General features: G+C 46.4%; 1 protein-coding gene across 2 annotated transcripts in view; it reads right to left on the bottom strand.

Moving 5' to 3' along the window:
* GALNT17 (polypeptide N-acetylgalactosaminyltransferase 17) overlaps positions 1–19448 on the bottom strand; it is a 215337-nt gene that overhangs the window by 69750 nt on the left and 126139 nt on the right. The window contains exon 6 of one of the 2 annotated variants that reach the window (XM_075771688.1): positions 8351–8468. The exons of the other annotated variant lie outside the window; for it this stretch is intronic. Coding sequence (XP_075627803.1) covers positions 8351–8468 — 118 coding nt within the window. The remainder of the gene's footprint in view (positions 1–8350; positions 8469–19448) is intronic. 2 annotated transcript variants of the gene reach the window in all.

Raw genomic sequence — 19448 nt, 5'->3', positions numbered from 1 at the left:
ATCAGTAACAAGCTGACACCTGCCAGAGTTTCAAGTGAAGATAAGGCATAGCTGAGTCCTGAAATGGATTTCTTCATCCACCAATGAATTTCAACCGCAGCACGCGGCCCGTTGCATTGCAAGAGTTATCATCTTTCCCAGCAAAGATGATCAGTGTCTTCCCGGCGTAAAAATCAACTTGTCAGTACAAACACTAGAATCCAGGGGGGTGAAAATAGCGGTCCCTTCCCCCCCTGTACCTGTCCCCATCTGTCAGCGGGTAACAGGCAGGGATGACAAATCATTTTCCATCAAGAGGAAAGAGAGAGACAGGAGCTCTGCAGCTGCCTGCCTGCAATTTCCTTTCCCGAGGAGGGACAGCTATAAACCGCCCAAGCACTGCAGCGGCAAGAGCAGAGCTGCTCCCCGGCTCCCAGCGCAGAGGTTACAGCCTGTTTAGAAAATAATCAAAACATGGCTCCATTTCCATGAAGGCGGTTGTGATGAAAAGCATTTTACCAGTTTGGAAAACTACACCGGAGCTTCTTATAAAGCATCTTCAAGCACCTACAGTAAATACTGAGCTGACAAGTAAAATGCCAAACATAGGATCTGAATTCATACTTGTACTGATTCCTGCTCTTAAAATAAATGCAGGCAGTGATTGGATATTGTTCAGTGGTGGAAATATTTCTTCCAACCACACAAGGATCACTCAGAAGAGCAGAATCAACTTCTCTAACAGGGGTACAGGTACAAATAGACTGTGGCCGCACACAAAGGTAATGTATTACCGGTGTATCACTATTTCTAAAGCTATATTTCTAAGACCTTTTCCAAGGTCAGTCCTACTCTCCCTCTTATTTTGTTCCAAGTCAACTTGATTTTTATTTGGAAACAGCCATAAGCCCCAATTTCTAAGTGGATTTTGGTGCCTGTCTGATAAAATACTTTTTAAAAGCAGGTCTGGAGTTTATATTGTGGGCAGATTTGGGTTGTGGGGGTTGGGTGTTTTTTGGGGTGGTGGTGGGTTTTCTTGTTTCCTAAACCGCAGGAGTCTCTGGGAAGCCATAGGCAGGTCTGTGACAGCCTGCACCAAACCCGCTGCTGCTACAGCTGCTCCGTGCTACAGGGAGGCTTTTTGTGCCTGGAGATAAAGGAGGGAGATGGGATCTGTGCCCAAGCAGCTTCGTCCTGCAGATCAGGCTGGGCCAACTCCAATGCCTGTTAAATAAAACTTGTCCCGCGCTTCGGTGGTTCCCTCGTTCCTTTTACCAAAGTTTAGCCCCTGGCTTTTCAAACAGGGTCTTGCTCTTGAGCAACCTGGTCTAGTTGAGGAGGGTGTCCCTGCCCATGGCAGGAGGTTGGAACTAGATGATCTTTAAGGTCCCTTCCAACCCGAACCGTTCTATGATTCTAACTCCAAAATTTCTTCCCCTGACAAGCGAGCCCAGCGTTTCATGCCCTTCCCTCCTGCCAACTGCCCCACTCGAGCATCCCCCACCACCAGCACTGACTTCTGCATCATCTTTGTGAAGACTGCAGTTCCTCCGTATAAATTCTCAGAAATGTCAAAAGGAGTGGATATTTGAACAGTATACACTCCCTGAAAAAGCAACTGATATCTGGTAATTTTACCCCAAAGCCTTCAACTAGTCAAAGACATGTTCCCTCCTACCTTGCAACCAGAAATGCGTGTCAGCAGATGCACCGGCACCTCCTGCAACCAACCGCAAAATAAAGCTTGGAAGATATCTCACAGCAAACCTTATCTGTGCTCCTCAAAGTCCTTCCCACAGAAGTTCTGGCTGATTTGTCCCCACATTTCCCAAAAAAACCCTCCACTGCTGCATATGTAATTTCATGACTAATTCAGTCTCAGCAAAGCTAGGTGCAGACAGGGAAAAAAAACCCGGCACATCACCAGAAACTTGATTCAACCCTAACTACCGCGTCTCAGCGAACCTTCACAAGCCTAATAAAGCCTTATGAATAAATTACATGCTTTTCGGCTTCCTATTTTTCAAAGTGATAAAAAATGTAACAACGCATCATCACAGATCTCCCGCATCCCACCACACGCCGCATCCTGCAAGCCTCGGCGCGCGCGTCGCACAGCGGCTGGTGAAGCCAGCAGACGTGACAGTCACCGGAGGAACGCTGGAATTCACACCCAGGCGCTGATGGACAGGGTGGTTAAAAAGGGATTTCAGGTGCTGCCTACCGTCAGCTATCTCTGCCTGCACCCAGACTTTAATATATTAATCAGAAGAACTGAGAGAGAGAGAGAGACATTTGAAGATGATCAAACAAAAAGCCCTGGCAAAACAACATTTCCAATGACAGCACTAACACACATCGCAGAGTCAAAAACGTGACACCTGATATTAGATGTCTGCACGTTTGGTTGACATTATAAAAATAAATTCCACCCTAACCAGGGATATTTTTATTTTGTTGACAGGCACTAACTATTTAGATATTAGGTTCATGCAAGTAGAAACCCGGCAAAATACCCATCCAGCAATGGTGTTTACGTGCTCCCCATTATGCTCGTGTCTATCACTCTCCATTTGAGACGTGCACAATAAAGACACAGGGTATCCGCACCGGAGCCTGTGCTTCCAATTGGGCTGGGAAAGCAAGCCTGTGCTAGCATATTTGTTTTTACAAAAAGAGAGGAAAATAAAAAACCCACCCAGCACCCCACGGGGGGGAATTTCTATCTCCCGTAGGGCTGGATACAGGCTGCCCATCCCTCGCCTCAGACCTGACAAAGCCACGGATGCTGAAAGAACTGCTTGCTCAAAATATCCTCACTGTATTCTTCTTAACAAAAAGATATAAGCTTAATTTTATGGAAAATGTATGCAGGAAGAGAAGGATTTGATTTTCTGGATGCAGAAAGAGCCAAGCTCCCTTATGGAATCTAAATACACCTATTTGATGGCTTTCCTTTTTTTTTTTTTTTTTTTTGCCTGACCCTCTCAACATTTCCCCATATGAATAATCGTACCCATATAAACAAAATGGGCTCCTTCATGGATGAAACGCGCGGAAGAGATTTGTACCATCAAAATGCTATTTAATCTATTTTAAGGGTTTCTGAAAGACTAAAGGGTACACAGGCGTGGTACCCTCTGGGAGAGGATCAATGTCACTGCCAGTGCAATGAGGTTACTTACGTGCCTAAGCGGCTGCGGGATGAGAGTCTGATGATTAAAGAAATCCCCACTAACGACAATACGCTCAATGCCCCCGTTGTACCCATTTGATTTTCAAAGCTCCATATTCCCATCCCTTACAGCTACGCACACGGATGCTACTCTGCCTGCTCCGTGCACATACCTGCTGGCTCGGCAGCTTGTATTGGGTTTGCATGGGAAGGTGTTGGTAGCCAGGGGGGCTACAGGGGCGGCTGCACTGAGAAGATGCCAGACGCTTCCCCCATGGCCAACAGTGCCAACACCAGCCGGCTCCAAGACAGACCCACCCCTGGCCAAGGCCGAGCCCATCAGCGACGGTGGCAGCGCCGCTGGGATAACAGAGTCAAGAAGGGGAAAAAACTGCTGTGGAGACGGCAGCCAGAGAGAGGGGTGAGAAGATGTGAGAGGACAACTCTGCAGACACCAAGGTCAGTGCAGAAGGAGGGGCAGGAGGTGCTCAAGGTGCCAGAGCAGAGATCCCCCTGCAGCCCATGCTGAAGACCATGGTGAAGCAGGCTGTCCCCCTGCAGCCCATGGAGGAAGGATGGTGGGGAGCAGAGATTCCACCTGCAGCCCGTGGAGGACCCCACCTCGGGGCAGGTGGAGGCACCTGAAGGAGGTGCAAAGCCCCCGTGGGAAGCCCACGCTGGAGCAGGCCCCTGGCAGGACCTGTGGCCCCATGGAGAAAGGAGCCCACACCAGAGCAGGTTTGCTGACAGGACTTGTGACCCCGTGGGGGACCCACACTGGAGCAGTCTGCTCCTGAAGGTCTGCACCCCGTGGAAGAGACCCACGCTGGAGCAGTTGGTGAAGGACTGCAGCCTGTGGGAAGGACTCACATTGGAGAAGTTGGGGGAGGACTGTCTCCCGTGGGAGGGGCCCCAGGCTGGAGCAGGGCAGAGTGTGAGGAGTCCTCCCCCTGAGGAGGAAGGAGCGGCAGAGACACCGTGTGATGAACTGACCACAACTCCCATTCCTCATCCCCCTGTGCCTCTGGGGGAGGAGGGAGAGAAATGGGGAGTGAAGTTGAGCCTGGGAAGAAGGGAGGGGTGGGGGGAAGGGGTTTAAAATTTGGGTTTAGTTCTCATTATCCAACTCTGATTTGATTGGTAATAAATTAATTTTCCCCGAGTTGAGTCTGTTTTGCCCATGATGGTGATTGCCGAGTGATCTCCCTGTCCTCATCTCGACTCACGAGCCTCTCGTCGTGTTTTCTCTCCCCTGTGCAGCTGAGGAGGGGGGTGACAGATCGGCTTTGGGGGCACCTGGTGTCCAGCCAGGGGCAACCCACCCCACAGCACCAGAAACCCAGCCTACTGATCCTAGATGATAAATTTGGGGGAAAAAATCTGGGATATTAAGAGGACATGCTGTGCTTTTCCTCTGGAAATCATTTAAAAAGATGCAACCCAAACTTCTGACAATTTAACATTCATAATAAAAAGTAACTCCAGTCAGTCATTAAACCTCAAAAGGATCCCTGAATTGTGCTTTTCTTAATGAATTCAATAATCGATTCTTACTACCCAAATAAGGTGTGGGATGGATCAGCTAATAAGCATTCTCAGTTAATTGCTTTCCTCGAATGACAATTTGTACAAATGATACCATCAAAGTAGTAATAATATCCTTATTGATTAAATTAATCTCTAAAAGACAACTCAAGTTTAATTAGCAATGCATGACAGAAACACAAAATACTCCAAAAACAACCTTGTAACCCATCCCAGACTTAGAAATCATGGCAACTGTCATGCAGTAGACTTTTGCATCTCTATTCAAATAGACACGCGCAATTTTATGGAGCATCTTTGGCAAATGTCCGTGACTATCCACAAAAGCCCATGAGGCCCGCCCTGCAGAGAAAAAACGAGACACGCAGCTAAACCAGTCTTCCCACTTAGTTACACAGTCACTAAGAGCCAGGGCCACAAACAGTTTTAAAATAAAATAAAAATTTTCAACGGAAGGAGCAGAGACGGTCAGAGAAGCAGCCGCGCCAAAATTCACACGTGGAGCTGGTGGGGACCCAGACAGCGCCCACACTTTCAAGCCGTGGAAACCTGGGAGCTTGGAGCAATACTCGCTCTCCCTATTCCTGCAGCAAGCCTGAGCCCAGGGAAGGGATGTCCCCACACACCCCAGCTCCAGCGGCTTCACCAGCACCGTCTGGTCACCAGCCGGGCACAAGGATGAGGTTTCCACCCCGGTCTGCCAGGGGGAGTTAATGCAGGGACAGACCAAAGCTTTGGTCCTTGTGGCTGACAAGACAGTAAGAAAGTCCTGGCGCTATTATAATTTGATAGCAAGGCACTCTTTGGGGGGGTCGGGGAGAGAAGAAAAAAAAAGCACGTTGAAAACCTCTCCGTTGAAATATTAGCTTAAACTGCTTTGCTTAGCAAACACTTCTCTGCTTTCTGCCAAGAAAAAGGGAATTAGACTCAATTCTGCCTGGGGAAGTGAAGTAGTGGACATCAGGGACAAGAGGAGTGAATAAGCACAACCTTCTGGAGACACTCCAGCGCGATAAAAGAAAACACAGTAACACAGAGAACAGCATGTTCCCCTTGTCAGGGCCAAAGCCACCCCGCAAGCAGAACAGGAATTTGCCTGGGGCAGCAACATACTTAATGGCTTTATTATTATTATCTGAGCGATCCGAGGATGCTTCGCAGCACGTACGGGAGAGCAGCGAGCCCAGAGCCACCTTTGTGAACGTGAGTAACGGGGGGTTTGGGTTTTTAAGTGGCTCATGCAGGAGCTTTCTCGTTTAGCTAACTGAATTCAGCCACCGAAAGAAACATATGGCCTGTCTCTTCCACCGCACATAGGTACAGTACAGCTTATTTTAGAATATTTGAAGCATATTAATAAAACCAGAGTCTTGTAGAGTATATGGTCTTCACCCTTCTAGGTTAGGACAGCCCATCCTTCTCAATTATTTATTTCATTTCATTATTCAGATTACTTGCATTTAATTTTACCATAATACAGTTAGCTTGTGCTTTTGCCTGAAACTGTAATTTTTCCATGTCCTCACAGCCTCAATAGGTTTATTAGCTCATTTTTGTTCTTTGAGCGCTTTTGGTAATACAAGCATATAATGTTTAAAAAATGCTACACGATTCTCAGAAAGATGATGTAATTTGCACCAGCATCAAAAGAAAAAGAAGTACTTTCTGTATTTATTTTCATCCAAGAATCACTGAAACAAATAAGAAACCACCAAATTACTTTTCTGACTACAGACACCCACTTATCAGGCAAAACGGCCAAACACCCTCAAAAAGCCTACTAATTTTCCATTAGAGTTGATCCTTTAAAACCATTTTATGAACAAAGAGTCCTACATAACCGGTAAAGTCATATGGCTGCCACGGAGCCCAGCCGCGGCAGGTTGGAGGCACGCGCAGAAGGGCTGGCAACCTCTGTACGTCAGGACTACTCCAAACAGAGAGATCCGTCTGAGAGCTGCCATCTGCCGCAATGCGTATCGAGACTCCTTACGCACCCAACCACTAGCCTTGGATAAACTATTTGCAACTGAAATCTTACTATGAAGTGGAACTCAAATATCTGGCGAGCGCCGACACGCCACGTCCAGGACCTCTCTCCGTGTGAGCTACCTGACCTGCATACACAACAGCCAACGAATATTAAACGATGTGCCATCAGCTCTTGGTCACTAAATACGACACTTGCACAGAGACTCATTTTTGGAGCTCGGGAATCTTTGAAAATCTACTTCCTACGTAGTCCTAAAAGGTGGACATCCTAAATATTTTGGCTCTCAAAACCACTGATATTTTTAAAAGCTTGACCAGAACACACAGCATATGAGTGCAAGCAGCAGGGAAACATATGGGTTGGAAAAGCAAGCCTGGGAAAGTCACTTGGGGAAGAGGGGGATTATTATTTTCCAAAAGATGTTTGTTAGCTTCAGAAAGAAGAGTTCAGCATGTGAAAAAGAGGACATATGCTCATCACTTGTCCCTGAGACATCCATCTTATTTTTCCAGTTAAGAAGCCAATCTTCGATGAAATCCCCCCAAGACCTAGCAGATAAGTTGAATTACTAATTGTGAAAAGATTACTTTCACAATGATATTATGAAAAAATCCCATCAACAAACAAATAAGGATAGCCACAAGAGAAGCTTGCTTTACAGTGGGATCTCTCTAGACTCAAGAAGCGAGCTGCATGATGATGTGCAATAATTACTTCAAATGGAGAAGAGCTATGTGGCGCATTTAAAGCCTTTAATTTCTATTCCCTTGTTTAAGTGAGATTATTGCTCCCCGTAGCCAATAACAATAGATTTCTTAAGTTTCTTCTGATTTACCAGCAAAGCAAATATCCTCTGGTAAATCTACGAACTGAACAATGATTTTTCATTTTTACAACAGCACAGTCAATTCAATTTTCCAGTTATAAGTCTCAAGCCTCTCCCTATCAGCTTGTTAACGTACAAATGCTGTACTCTCAAACACGCCTGGAAGAATCTCCATAGACTTTGCCATCCCAAGTTGCTTCTGAACATTGAATTCGTTGCTTATGAATCACTTCATTGTATGTAAACACTTGAATCACTAAGCCACATCTAATATTGTACATAGTAATCAAAGGATGCTGTCACAGTGGATTCCGTAACGACAAACGCCTGTGCGGATGCACTGAGGCAGCTCTAAACCCACGGCTATTAGGGTTTCACTTTTAAAAGCAGTTTTTGCGAACATATTTTATTTGCAGACGCTAAATGCCCGTAAAATACTTTCTTCTTAAGATACTCACAGGAGTCCCACCTGCCTCCCTAAGGACTGCTCACATGACGAAAGCGGCACTGTATTTTTTTTGGTATTTAAGATACCTATAATTTACAGTAACAGTGTGATGTGACCAGGGCCTGTATACGTTGGCACGGCATTTCATATCAGTAGGTTTGTGCATCAGGTCAGACAGATAAGCGTCCAGGAAAGAAAAAATTGCACTCACCCCTAAAAGCAAATAATTCTCCCCCTTAAAATTAAATTAAAATGCTATAAAACACATTAATGCTCAATTCCCCTGAAGCATTCTAATAACTGTTTATGTTAACTCGTTAAAGTGTTGCTTTGGGTTCCTTAAATACCGTTAGGTGCAATTTTTCTCACGAATGTGTCACAAACCTTGATGCCGAGCTCTATGTTCTCCCCTCCGTACACATCCATCCCAGGATCAAGAAGCCCAATCTCTCCAAAGAACTTTCTGTGCACAACAAATGAGCAACCGATCATCGCTGGCGTCCTGTACAAACAGAAAAACAACACAAATGCACAATTATTGACATTTTCCAATCTTTAATGGACCAAGGGCTGATTTCTGCAAAGCTCCCGTTGGCTTCAGATGCCTCCTGCCATCAGTTATCCCAGAGCCATCGCAGACAGAGTGAGCTCTGTGCCTCTGAAGACATTATTTTACCACTGCAATGAAATTGTCCAAAGTTCAGGTTCATTTCACTGTGTATAGACTGGAGAAAGAGTTCTCCTGGGATTCAATTACTGAAAAGCTTTCAGGTCTTGGCTCCGTCTCAAACACCTTGGTGTGTCTACAGGCAAGGGCACAACTTCTTTGGGTTTCCATTCCTCCTAAGTGAAAGAAATATAACAATGGTGTTTCCTTTCTCTTACTTTCTTCTAGCACGTCTAGTAATAGCGTAGACTTCAGGACAGACACTAGCTTTTACAGTGCCTCGTGAAACGGCGTTTCCGATTGGGATCTTCATAATATCTCACAAAGGAGTCCTCACGAACCGGTGACAAGAAGCTAAATTGCAAATTTGCAGAAGCAAATCCTTTAAAAACCTCAGGACAACTGTTTGCAGAAACATCTGCTGTGTCATTCGCCCAGTTCCACCAGTACAGACAGGGCTCTGGGTTAGAGATCAAGTTGTCACGTTCACCCTGCGAAACCTCGAGCAGCCAAGCACAGCGTCCGGTCAGGGAAAACAACAGAGAAAAATGAGAGCAGTACTAACACTACTGACATCAATAGAATAGAGGAAAGACTGAGGAAAAACTCAGTGTCAGGGGTTAATTTATAATAACTATGCAATTTCAAGGATGTAATAGATGGTTGTGTTTGCTAACGACGCTGGCTGCCACATGCACACGCACCGTCCCTCCTTCGTTACCTTGCAAAACACGGGACCAGATCTCCCTCTGATAGAGCTTCCCTGAGATGAGGATGCTGCTCTGATTCGTGCAAGCCGAGATCACGTTGGAGGGTATTTTTTGAGCGGTTAAACGCTTGTGACCCTCTCCATAAAATTACACTTTGCCACAGAGCATGGCACTGAACAAAACCGTATCATTATGCTCTTGCTGCTTGGGGATACACTAATCTGTTGCGGTTATGGTATGTGGAAAGTTTACCCCCTGGGTTTTTTCTGTACTGAAATAGAAATATAAAAACTGTTCTCCCCTTTAACTTGCTTTCATTTGAATCCATGCTGTAAAGAAAAAAAAAAACAAACAAGGAACCACTTAGGGGACTCCGCAGGGAGGAGACAATGAATTTTACAGCTAAGCCATGCCAAGGTACTGCCAGGGTCTGCTCTTATGGGGAGGTGCGGGACGCCCCCCGCCCCCCCCGAGCTCCCCACCTTGGGGGAAGCTCCACCACGCTGGATGGGATGGCCATCACCTCTGCAGCTCCTCGCCTGGGCATAGGGGACACTTGCTTGTGCTGCCTGGAGAAGACTTGCGGGGCGCAACGGCAATGGTAGCCCGTGGAAACCTCACACCACTCAGAAACACCCGTTCTCCAGAGGGAACCTGCTCTGGAGGTAGGAATGGGCAATGGGATCACGTATTTTAATGCAGCCCCAGAGTCCCGGCTCAAAGCACGTTTCAACGCATGTCCGTGCTGTGGAGCACGTTCAAGGCTGAACTAAGCAGTTACGGCTCGCAGAGGAGGAATGCACCCTCGAATATACCCCGACGCAGCTTACAGATCCAGATCCTCGCAGACAGCGAGGATCAGGCCCGTGCTCAACCTCTCATCCCCACCGCACAAACTGCCCGTCTCTGCCCGTCGAGCATCTGGGGTCCCCGGTGCTCCCCAGGCAGCAGAGGGCTCAGTAACCCCCCCAGGACCTTACAGCTCGGCTCTGCCAACAGCCGCCCAAATTAATCTCTGTGAAACCCTTGAGCTCCTTGGATGAAGAGTTCTAGCCACTTAAGTATTATTATTTATAGACATTTTAATACTTTTAATAGACTGGTAGAACAGCTGACTGCTGCTGCCATATTAAATTAGTAACAATTGGAATCCATCAGAGGATTTTTTCAATAGATTTCTTCCCTGACAGCCAGCTCAGCCTTCCTTCCAATAAGCAGGATAATGTTTCATGGTTTGCTGCCACTCTAGTACTTAAGATTTCAATTCTATTGCTTTATTTGTAGCAAGTTAACTGCCATTAGCAGAAACAATTCTTTCTGAAATGATAACCACCTTAGAGATGCCAAATCTAATAGCTCCACTATCCTAGAATACCTCCTGGAATTAAATAGAAGGGTAAGTTGCTCCGGTTTTACACGGAGCATGAACAACCCAGTTCATCTCCTCCACTGGGAACTGGTGTGGGGGAGCATGGGAACCTCTGACTTCTCCAGTCAAAACCTGTTAGATCTGTTAAAGGCACTCAGAGACCAGCTAAAGCCAGAAAAAAAAATCAGGGAAAAGTTTCAGACACATGAAACTGCATTTCTGATCCAGCAACGTGGAGGACTGGGAACTCACCACCAGCAACGCAAGGTTTTCTGAACTGGAAGCCGCTCAACAGCCATGCACCGGGAGTTGTACCCCAAGAAAGCTTTTTTGATTGTTATTTTGCAGCGTGACTTCACTTTCTAGACCACAGAGTCACCGATCCTTTCCAAAAAGCTCTTGGAAACAGCCTGATGGGGATTTTGTAACTTCACCTTCAAATTTTCCTCTTCCCCGTTTTGCTGCACATTCTGGTTCCAGCGCGCGATACGGTGAAGCATGCAAAGCAGCGCTCCCGAGCGGGTCTGAGGTCCCTCAAGCAATACAAATTAAGTGCTACATTCTTCTTGGTAACAATGCCTCCATATTAAATAAATGAGGAATCAAGCGGCGCTCAACAATTTAAATAAAAACACCATTTGATTTTGTAGTAAATCCTTCAAAAAGGTGGACGTTTACAATAATAGATAGCCCATCCACAATGAAATAATGGCCTGCAGACAAAGCGCTGATAAAGCCTCTTGTTCCTCTGCCCCTTAATTAAAAGCATTAACACAGTTTGTTTTTAAAAATCACACAGCTCAGCTCAGCTAAATGCATTTTTATTTGTCCCGATAGCTATTCTTTCTTTAATGAGAAAGGAAAAGCGGAATTTGGCAGAAAAGAATGAACAGAGATGTTTAGCAGAATTATTGGGTTTGTATCCAGAAATCCACAGCCTTAGTTCCTCGCCATTATTTCCGTTGGCTCCTCTATACAACAAGTGACGAAAGGTCAAGAAGAGCAGCTTTTATGAAATATCCTCAGCATGAATCTCTAAATAAAGATGAAGAAGATACAGGGAAAAGCGTTTATCCTAGTCTATTAAGTTACTTTAATGGTCTTCCTTTCTTTAGTGCACAGTTACCATCTAATGATTAAAAAGTCTCAAGTAAATTGCTTCTTCAATTCCAGGAAATTAATTTTCCTACACAATTGGATTTTGCTTCCAATTTTATACTAAAGTGCAAGTTATAAAATATGTAGAAAAAAAGATATTAAAAAAATAATTAGCGGTCATACCGCTGAGCGCGGGAAGGCTGCGAATATACTTTAAGAACTGCTGGGGTGTCCAGTTTCCATTAAACCGCTGTTGTTTTTAATAAACTTCAATCACGGAGTTGCTCTACCTTCAACAGCACGTTCCCACTGCTGTAGGAGCCACAGGACTACACTGAGCACACCTGGGATGGTCCTTACCTGCCCAGAAAGGGGTTATTCGTCCCTCTCCCAAATTTGCCGTTCCGAATTTAACACACCAAACTCAAACATCTTCTTTTCCACTTTGACATTTCAGACTTGTCCAAAACACGCACAATTTCCCACTTCTGCTGCCCGTCTGCACCTCCGTGGTACAGCTGGGGGTCACCGGGGGGAGCAGGAAACACTGGGAAACTCTGAGCTTTATCCTCTAAATTTACCAAACTCAGAATATGTCGAAAATTTCAGGTCAACTATTGAATTTAGTCAAATTAAATGTGTGGATTTAAATAGTGGTCTAGCAATTATTTCCCTAACTATGCCAGGGTCAGGGAGAACATCATCGTTATTTTTACATGGCACTCTGTGATAAAACACTTGATTTTCTTTTGGCCAGAGACGAAATTAAGGACTCAAATTTGCAAACAGAAACAGCCATCAGTGCCGTCACCTCTGTGCTTCTCCATTTGTGGCACAATGAACATATTGCAGAATAAATAAAGACCGGGATGTGTAACACAGGTTTATAGCAAGAGAATACGTGTGTGGAAATTAAATACAAGCATGTGGCACCTGGGATTGACCCCTCTGGTCTTAAGATGGGGTTAACCAGACCCGGCCATGGGCAGTAGACCTCCATGGGGCAGAGACCATGCAAACTCCTTTGCTCCACTGGCAACAAGCTGTGTCCCGCGGGCTCGGGGACCCCTTGGGCTCATGAAGGGACTCCGGGCTGGAGCCGTCCTGCTCCGGCTGCCTGCCTGGCCAGAAGAACCAAATTAATTACAAATTTGGAAAACAACAAGCCCGTTTTTCAATTGTACTTGGCTTGGTGACCATCTGCATCCTTGGGAACTGCCCTCTGGAGCCTGACCGGGCCAGTGGAGTTCAGGTTCAGGCAGAGTCCAGAGCTGGAAGAGACCCTGTTCTTTGAAACGAGATTACGCCGGGGCAGGACAACTCTCCGTGCAGGGGAATGGGGCCAGGCAGGGTGAGCCAAGGCCAAAGGCACACCTGGCCCTGCCCGCCTCGCCTGGAGTCTTCATCAGCCCTACCCCACCGCCGCTTTGCTGCCCTTCCTCTGTCCTCGGTGTTCGGCCAATCCAGGAGGCACCAGTGAGGGTGAGGATGAGGATGAAGATGAGGACAAGATGAGGACAGGATGAGGAGAAGGATGAGGCAGCACCATTCCGCCCAGTCCCGGCAGCCCTCCTTCCCCACAAGCTCTTCAGGCGCAACGGCAAACGCATGGTGCCCCATCCCAGCTTCTCCCGAAAGCAAACATGCAGGGCAGAGAGGGCCTGGATGCGTGCTGTGGAGCGGTATTTGCTTTAAAAGTGAACTTCAGCTCATTAATTTAAGAAGTTTCAGTAACGGAAGAGTGTTTGAGCAGCAGGGCAGCCGCGGCAGGCGGCTAATGGCAGTGCAGAAGCGCGAGGGCAGGATGCTGATCACAACAGCCCAAAAACTAATGTCACACACGGGGCGCATCTCCAAAGGAGAAATAAATATGGCTTCTGCCTCCTACAGCGGGGCATCTACATGCAGATGCGGAGTCAGGCAGGAGCCGCGCTCTCAGCCTCCCTTCACTGCCTGCGTAATGGCTTGGGCAGATAAAAGCCGGATGTCTTTCACGAGAATGTAATAAAATTTCTACGAAGGAACGGCATTTTAGCCCACAGCAGCGTACCTTGCTTAATATTATCCCCAGGATGGCATCTGCAATAGTTGTTTCTTGAATAACTCTAGCTTCCCTGCCCCAGTGACCTTGGTTAATTGTCTGTTTCAAATGGGTTTATTTTCCCACTGTTGCTAAGTACTACAGAATCTGCGAAACAAATTAAAAATAAGAGATACCACATAAAAGAGATGCTAGATTGAATGTCTTTTCTGAATTTACTGGAGATTAATACGACTTAAACTTTTAATGGCACAGAAGCTGTGAAAACTATGTGTTTTTTAAAATACCTATTATGTCTACCCATGTCTGTGACCTTGCTCAAGCCAGATTTGACTTTGTCGCTGTTGTGTGCCTGCTCCGATTTCCACGTCTAGAAGAGACTCACTCTGGGACCTCAGGCAAAGCCTTTAACTTCTTTGTACCTCTGTTTCTTCATCTGTCAGAGGACTATAATACCTAGATGCTCTTGAGAAAAAGCATTTATAAATCACTTCAGTGACTTCCACATTGGGGCTGCTGAATTAACTACCGATATTGTTATGTACGCCAGAAACCCTCCCCAGTTTAAGTCATCTACGGTGAGAAAAGCACTGGTTAATAACCTTGTAAGCGAGGAATCACGCACACAATTTGCTGTTTCTCGCCTTGCTTTAAGCCACCAGCAGCAAGGAGAGCTGTGTGCACACCCTTATGGCACCCACGGGTGCTAAAATGCAGCGTGTGAACCTGAAGCAGATCTCTATTTACATGTACAAGCTTCAGGACTGTAACTCAACTGTAAAATTTCCCCTCTAGGATAAAAACTGCTGCCAAGGTCACTGCCTAAAAGCATTTTCCTTCCTCGTATATTCTGGAAAATCCAAGGATGTCCCAGCACTGAAAATCACCGGGTGTCTGAACGCCCACCTCCATGCTCCTGTTTTCTTTGGCACTTTTAGCAGGAGGTTTTTGTACAGATGTGGGCTGCTATTGGCTGTCAAAATGCTCATGTGCAGGTAGTCATAGTCCCCAACTGTACGTATTTTGTCAGCTGAAGTAAAACTCCAGCCTCAAAGATCTCCATTACATGGATCCGGACTTACCCGGTTTTGGCAGCTGCTTGGAAGCAGAAGACACTTAGGCCAACGTGCCAATGGCCCGACCATCTCCCACAGCCATCTTGTTGGGAATCAGCAAAAGACACCAGCTTCAAGAAACCCTTCCAGACCAACAGCTGTAAGATGGGAGCGAGCCTCGCTCACGGTCACGAGAATTCGCACACACAAAGGCGTTTTGGGCTTTTCTCCATCATTTCCCCGAGCGCCGGCAATGGTGCAAGGTGCTAACTCCAATGGTCCCGGCCCTGCGCTCTCTGTGCACACGGGGGAGCAGTGCTGCAGCACAGCGTTTGAGGTTTGCAGTTTTGTGTCTAAAAACGGTAACTCAGAGTACAAGACCTGAAGAAGTCACCTTGGAGAAAGTAAATTTGATAATTACCCTTCAAATGGGACTCAGTCTCTGTTCAGGTTTTGAGGAAATAGTTGCAATTACAGCATTCTCCCTTGGGATATACTTAAAAGATGGCTCTTCATTTTCACTAATTTGATGGTAGCTGCAGAGCTATTCCTGGTGGCAGCGCAGAGACAGGCACTCAGGGGAAACCTGGTCTTTCACACTTGGTGCGAAGCCTTTGGCCCGCGGCGATGAGCCCACGGGGGAAAGAGGCTCCTTCCCACTGCGTAACTGCCTGTTGACAAACATCGGCACGCCCTTAATGGTGTCCCATTAATTCACAAAGGCAGAATTGGGGGAAATAATAGCGACTGCTCATAGTGATGCATTAGGGAGAGTCCTACAGGAGAGGCAACACAGTGTCTCAGCTTCGGAGGCTGAGATAGAACAGAACACGATTTTCATATATGCATTGGCTCACACTGGAAACCACCGAAAAATTCATAAAAGATAGCAAGAAAAATACTTTCCCTGCCTGGAAAGCTATTGTTCAGCAAGACAGAATGCAAAGGGGAGCACAGATTAGCATGGATGAAGAGCCAGAAAGGCACGGTATTTAGTTAACCTGGTTTTACTTCTCCTCTATGACTGGTCCCCTAAAGGTCTTACACTCAAAGCAGATCTGGTAAGTGCTGTTACATCTTACTTGCACGGAAATTATCCAGCCGGAGCACATCTTGTAATCAAACCCAGGAGCTAAGCTACAAAGCCTTGTCTCCGCTAGGAAAATAGATGTTTTCTTATATCTCATTAGTTAAAACACGTTAACCAACATGAGATAAAATTCTAGCAAAACAAAGTAGTTTGCAATTTTAATCTGAGCCGGGGGGTGAGAGTAAACCGGAGTCTGTTCCCCACGCTGTGTATCACCACGCCACCCGCGCACGGGGAAGCTGCAGTGACTTAACGCCACGTAGGTAAGGAGAGCGCACACCTTTAAAAATTAATTGACAGAAGGTCACGGTCTCCTACTACTATTGACTATCAGTCGCCTCTTCAACGCAAGTGGCAAGTCCCCTCCCGGGCAGCTTGTTCAGGCGTTTTCAATCCCGCATGAACTTTTCATTCTAAGGGCAGTGTTTGTCTATGCAAATCAGACCTATTTACTCCACGTTAGAGATGCAGAACTTCCCAGGGCAACGACAGGGACTGGCTTCAAAGTTTTGCCAGAAGTAGTTTAAAACCTCATTTCTGTTCATTGGCAGTGACTGAAATCCACTTCCCTGGGCAGCTCCGAGCAGAACGGAGGTGCCTTCACCCGTCTTCCTGGATGCTTGGATTTCACACACACAGCCAGGCAGCCGACACCTTCAAACCCTGTCCCAGCCCCTCAAGAAGACAATGTTTTTATACAGCCCTAGATTTGAGGATTTGCATTTGTACCCAGTGACACGACAGCAGGTGAATGCTAGGATTTCACCTCTATGAAGGTGAAAGATTTCTCGTACTTTACTTCCTCTAACGCATGATCTTTTGGCACTTCCGACCCCTGACTTACAACAAAACGTTTAGTGCAGGAAAAGGGAAAGATAAAAAAAAAAACCAACCCAGACCAAATGCTTATCCTTAGAAATACCCAGGATGGAAACCAGAGTTTGGGTGTTAAAGACCTCACGTGCCCATCTGATCTAATATTGAACCCCAATCCAAATCCCACTGGTTTTCAAATGGGACTGGACCAAGTAGATACCGATTACGGAAAACCTGCAGCGGGGACATTCTGGTACCACCTCTGGGTCCTGCCATCCCGCTCACTGCAGCCCCCAGCCCCGGGGCTTTGGCTTCGCGGGGCTGCTCACCCTCGCCGATGTGCCGGTCCAAATCGCTTCTGCAGGAATTGCTGCATCAGGAATACGGCCCTTCGCTTGCTATCAGTAATAAATGTGATGTAACTGTAACTTCATCTCCTTCCACTGTTGCCAGACTGCTAATTAAATGATAATTACTTTTAGATGTAATATGTATAACTAACAGGCACTTAACAGGAACATGTTATTTACTGTTCTTTTTTTAATGTGAATATGTTTTTTCTCAAGGGCAGCAAAGCGGCTGACTTGCAGTCATGTTCCTCCTCTCCACCTAGCATAAAAATCACAGCGAACAAATGTCACAGGCAAACAAACTTCTCTCTGCCTCGGACACAAGTCTCAGCCCAGCGCGGCAACAAGCCGTGCCCCGGGTAAAGTGCCAAGCCGGAGCTGAAGGATTCAGGATTCAACCACCCCGATCCTTCACTCTGCTCCGAGCTGCCAAAGACCCTGCAGTACCCAAAATGGGACTTGGGCAGCGTGTTGGGTCCTAGAACAGGAAAATCAGCATCCCTGTTTCATTTCCTTTCTTCCCAAAACCCCAGCTGGGGGAGGCTGTGCCCCCAGCCCGTCTGTTGCACAAAGCACACATCCGCGCTGACACACATCTGCACAGACCAGTCCCAGGCGGGGCTTCGAGAGGCAGATACCACGCGCTGCCTGCGTCCCATCCCCACCGCGCGGCTCCTTCTCACCCTTCTGGGATGTAGATGTGCGACATTGCAACGAACACATTCGTGTTTAATCACACAACCCCCAAAAGCATCTCTCCAATGCAGAGCTTACACCAAATTACTCCTCCAGCTTCTAAACTTGGCTCAATCACCTGCAAAATGAAAGAAACTGCAATATTACAGTTAAATTGACTTTTTAAAGGTGGTGACGGTATGAAGATGGGCTCTGAGGGCGATGCATGTGAGCATCACTCTAGAACAAACCTGCTCTGTTTAGGGCTGAAATGTTATTTTTATTCTCTGAACGCTCCAGCCAAACCCCAGAAATCAACAGAGAAACCTCTCTTGGTGAATTATTGCCTATAACAAAGATGCTGCAAGCCAAAACCACGCGTCTGGGGACAAACACGGAAATGAAACTGTGCGCTATCACAAAGTAGAGTTAAAAAGTAATTTCCTTGACAGGTAGGAACAGAGCTGAAGTCCCTGTCGGCTCAGCTGGCCCCTAAGAAACAACATGAATAAAAGCAGCGAGAGATTAATGCCATCGTTACGCCGAGCTGTGCTGGTGAATGCGGCCACACAGCACCTCTTCCACGACAGCGTTATTTCACACTTTCAAACCTACGGCGTAGCCAGAACTCACCAGCCGGCCCTAGTTTCCTTCAAACACTCAGAAGTACCCCCTGAACCTAAATTCCTCCTAAATACTAAATTCAAGGTACTGTCAGAAATACCTTGCATTGGCTGACGACTGACCTCGTGATTAGTTTTGCACAGCCCCGTGTTGCTCTCTGATATATCGCTGTAATGGGTGTTGAAGTTAAAGATTCAGGAGGCTGAAGTGACTGGGAATTTCACGGATATTTCTGCAGACAGAATTTAGGCGAACGCGTTTGCGTTCACGATAGGCTGGTACTAAGAATAGGGACGTGAGTAATGGTTATTGACAGATGGAGCAGTTTCACTTTGTGGGTAAATGAGAGCACACTGAAATAGCCCTGTAAGCACCTCAGAGAAGCTGAGTAATGCATTTATTTTGACAACTACTTGATACGAGCCTATTCGGAGGGAGGGCAGCTCTCAGGTTTATCTTACCCTTCACGCATCCATAGCACGGGAGCACAATTCCTGAGAAATATAACAGATACGTTTTGTGCCTCCAGCGTTTAATAGTAAATGTCATTCTCATTTCTCAGGGTTTGGGGTTTATTTTATTTTAAACACTGAGCGAAACAGATAGAAAAGAAAAATGTATATGGGAAGAACTGTATCAAAATGGAAAAGCAAACTTGGTAAAGATGATTGCCAGGTAAGGAAACTCAGAGGTGGAGAGGCAGTTTTGGATTCACCTCCATGCGGATTAGAGCAGATCTACCCCACCACAAATCAGATGTCCCAATATTTACAAAGGGATTTAACCAAACTGCCTGTTTAAGAGCCAGACAACTTAGGGCCAACAGCTTCAACAGCAGAAATCACAAACCATCCAGGAACATTTATCCCACCAAAAGACCTATCAAAATTTTAAGGCTCTGTGCGTTTCCTCCCAGGCATGTGCACAGGTCAGGGACCAGTGCTTCTGATGCCAGAGCTCTTCGAAAAGGTGGCGTAAAGCAACACT

The sequence above is a fragment of the Balearica regulorum genome, chromosome 19 (assembly GCF_011004875.1).
Source record: "Balearica regulorum gibbericeps isolate bBalReg1 chromosome 19, bBalReg1.pri, whole genome shotgun sequence".
In the NCBI taxonomy this organism is placed as follows: Eukaryota; Metazoa; Chordata; class Aves; order Gruiformes; family Gruidae; genus Balearica; species Balearica regulorum.
This window is presented reverse-complemented; position numbering and strand designations above follow the sequence as displayed.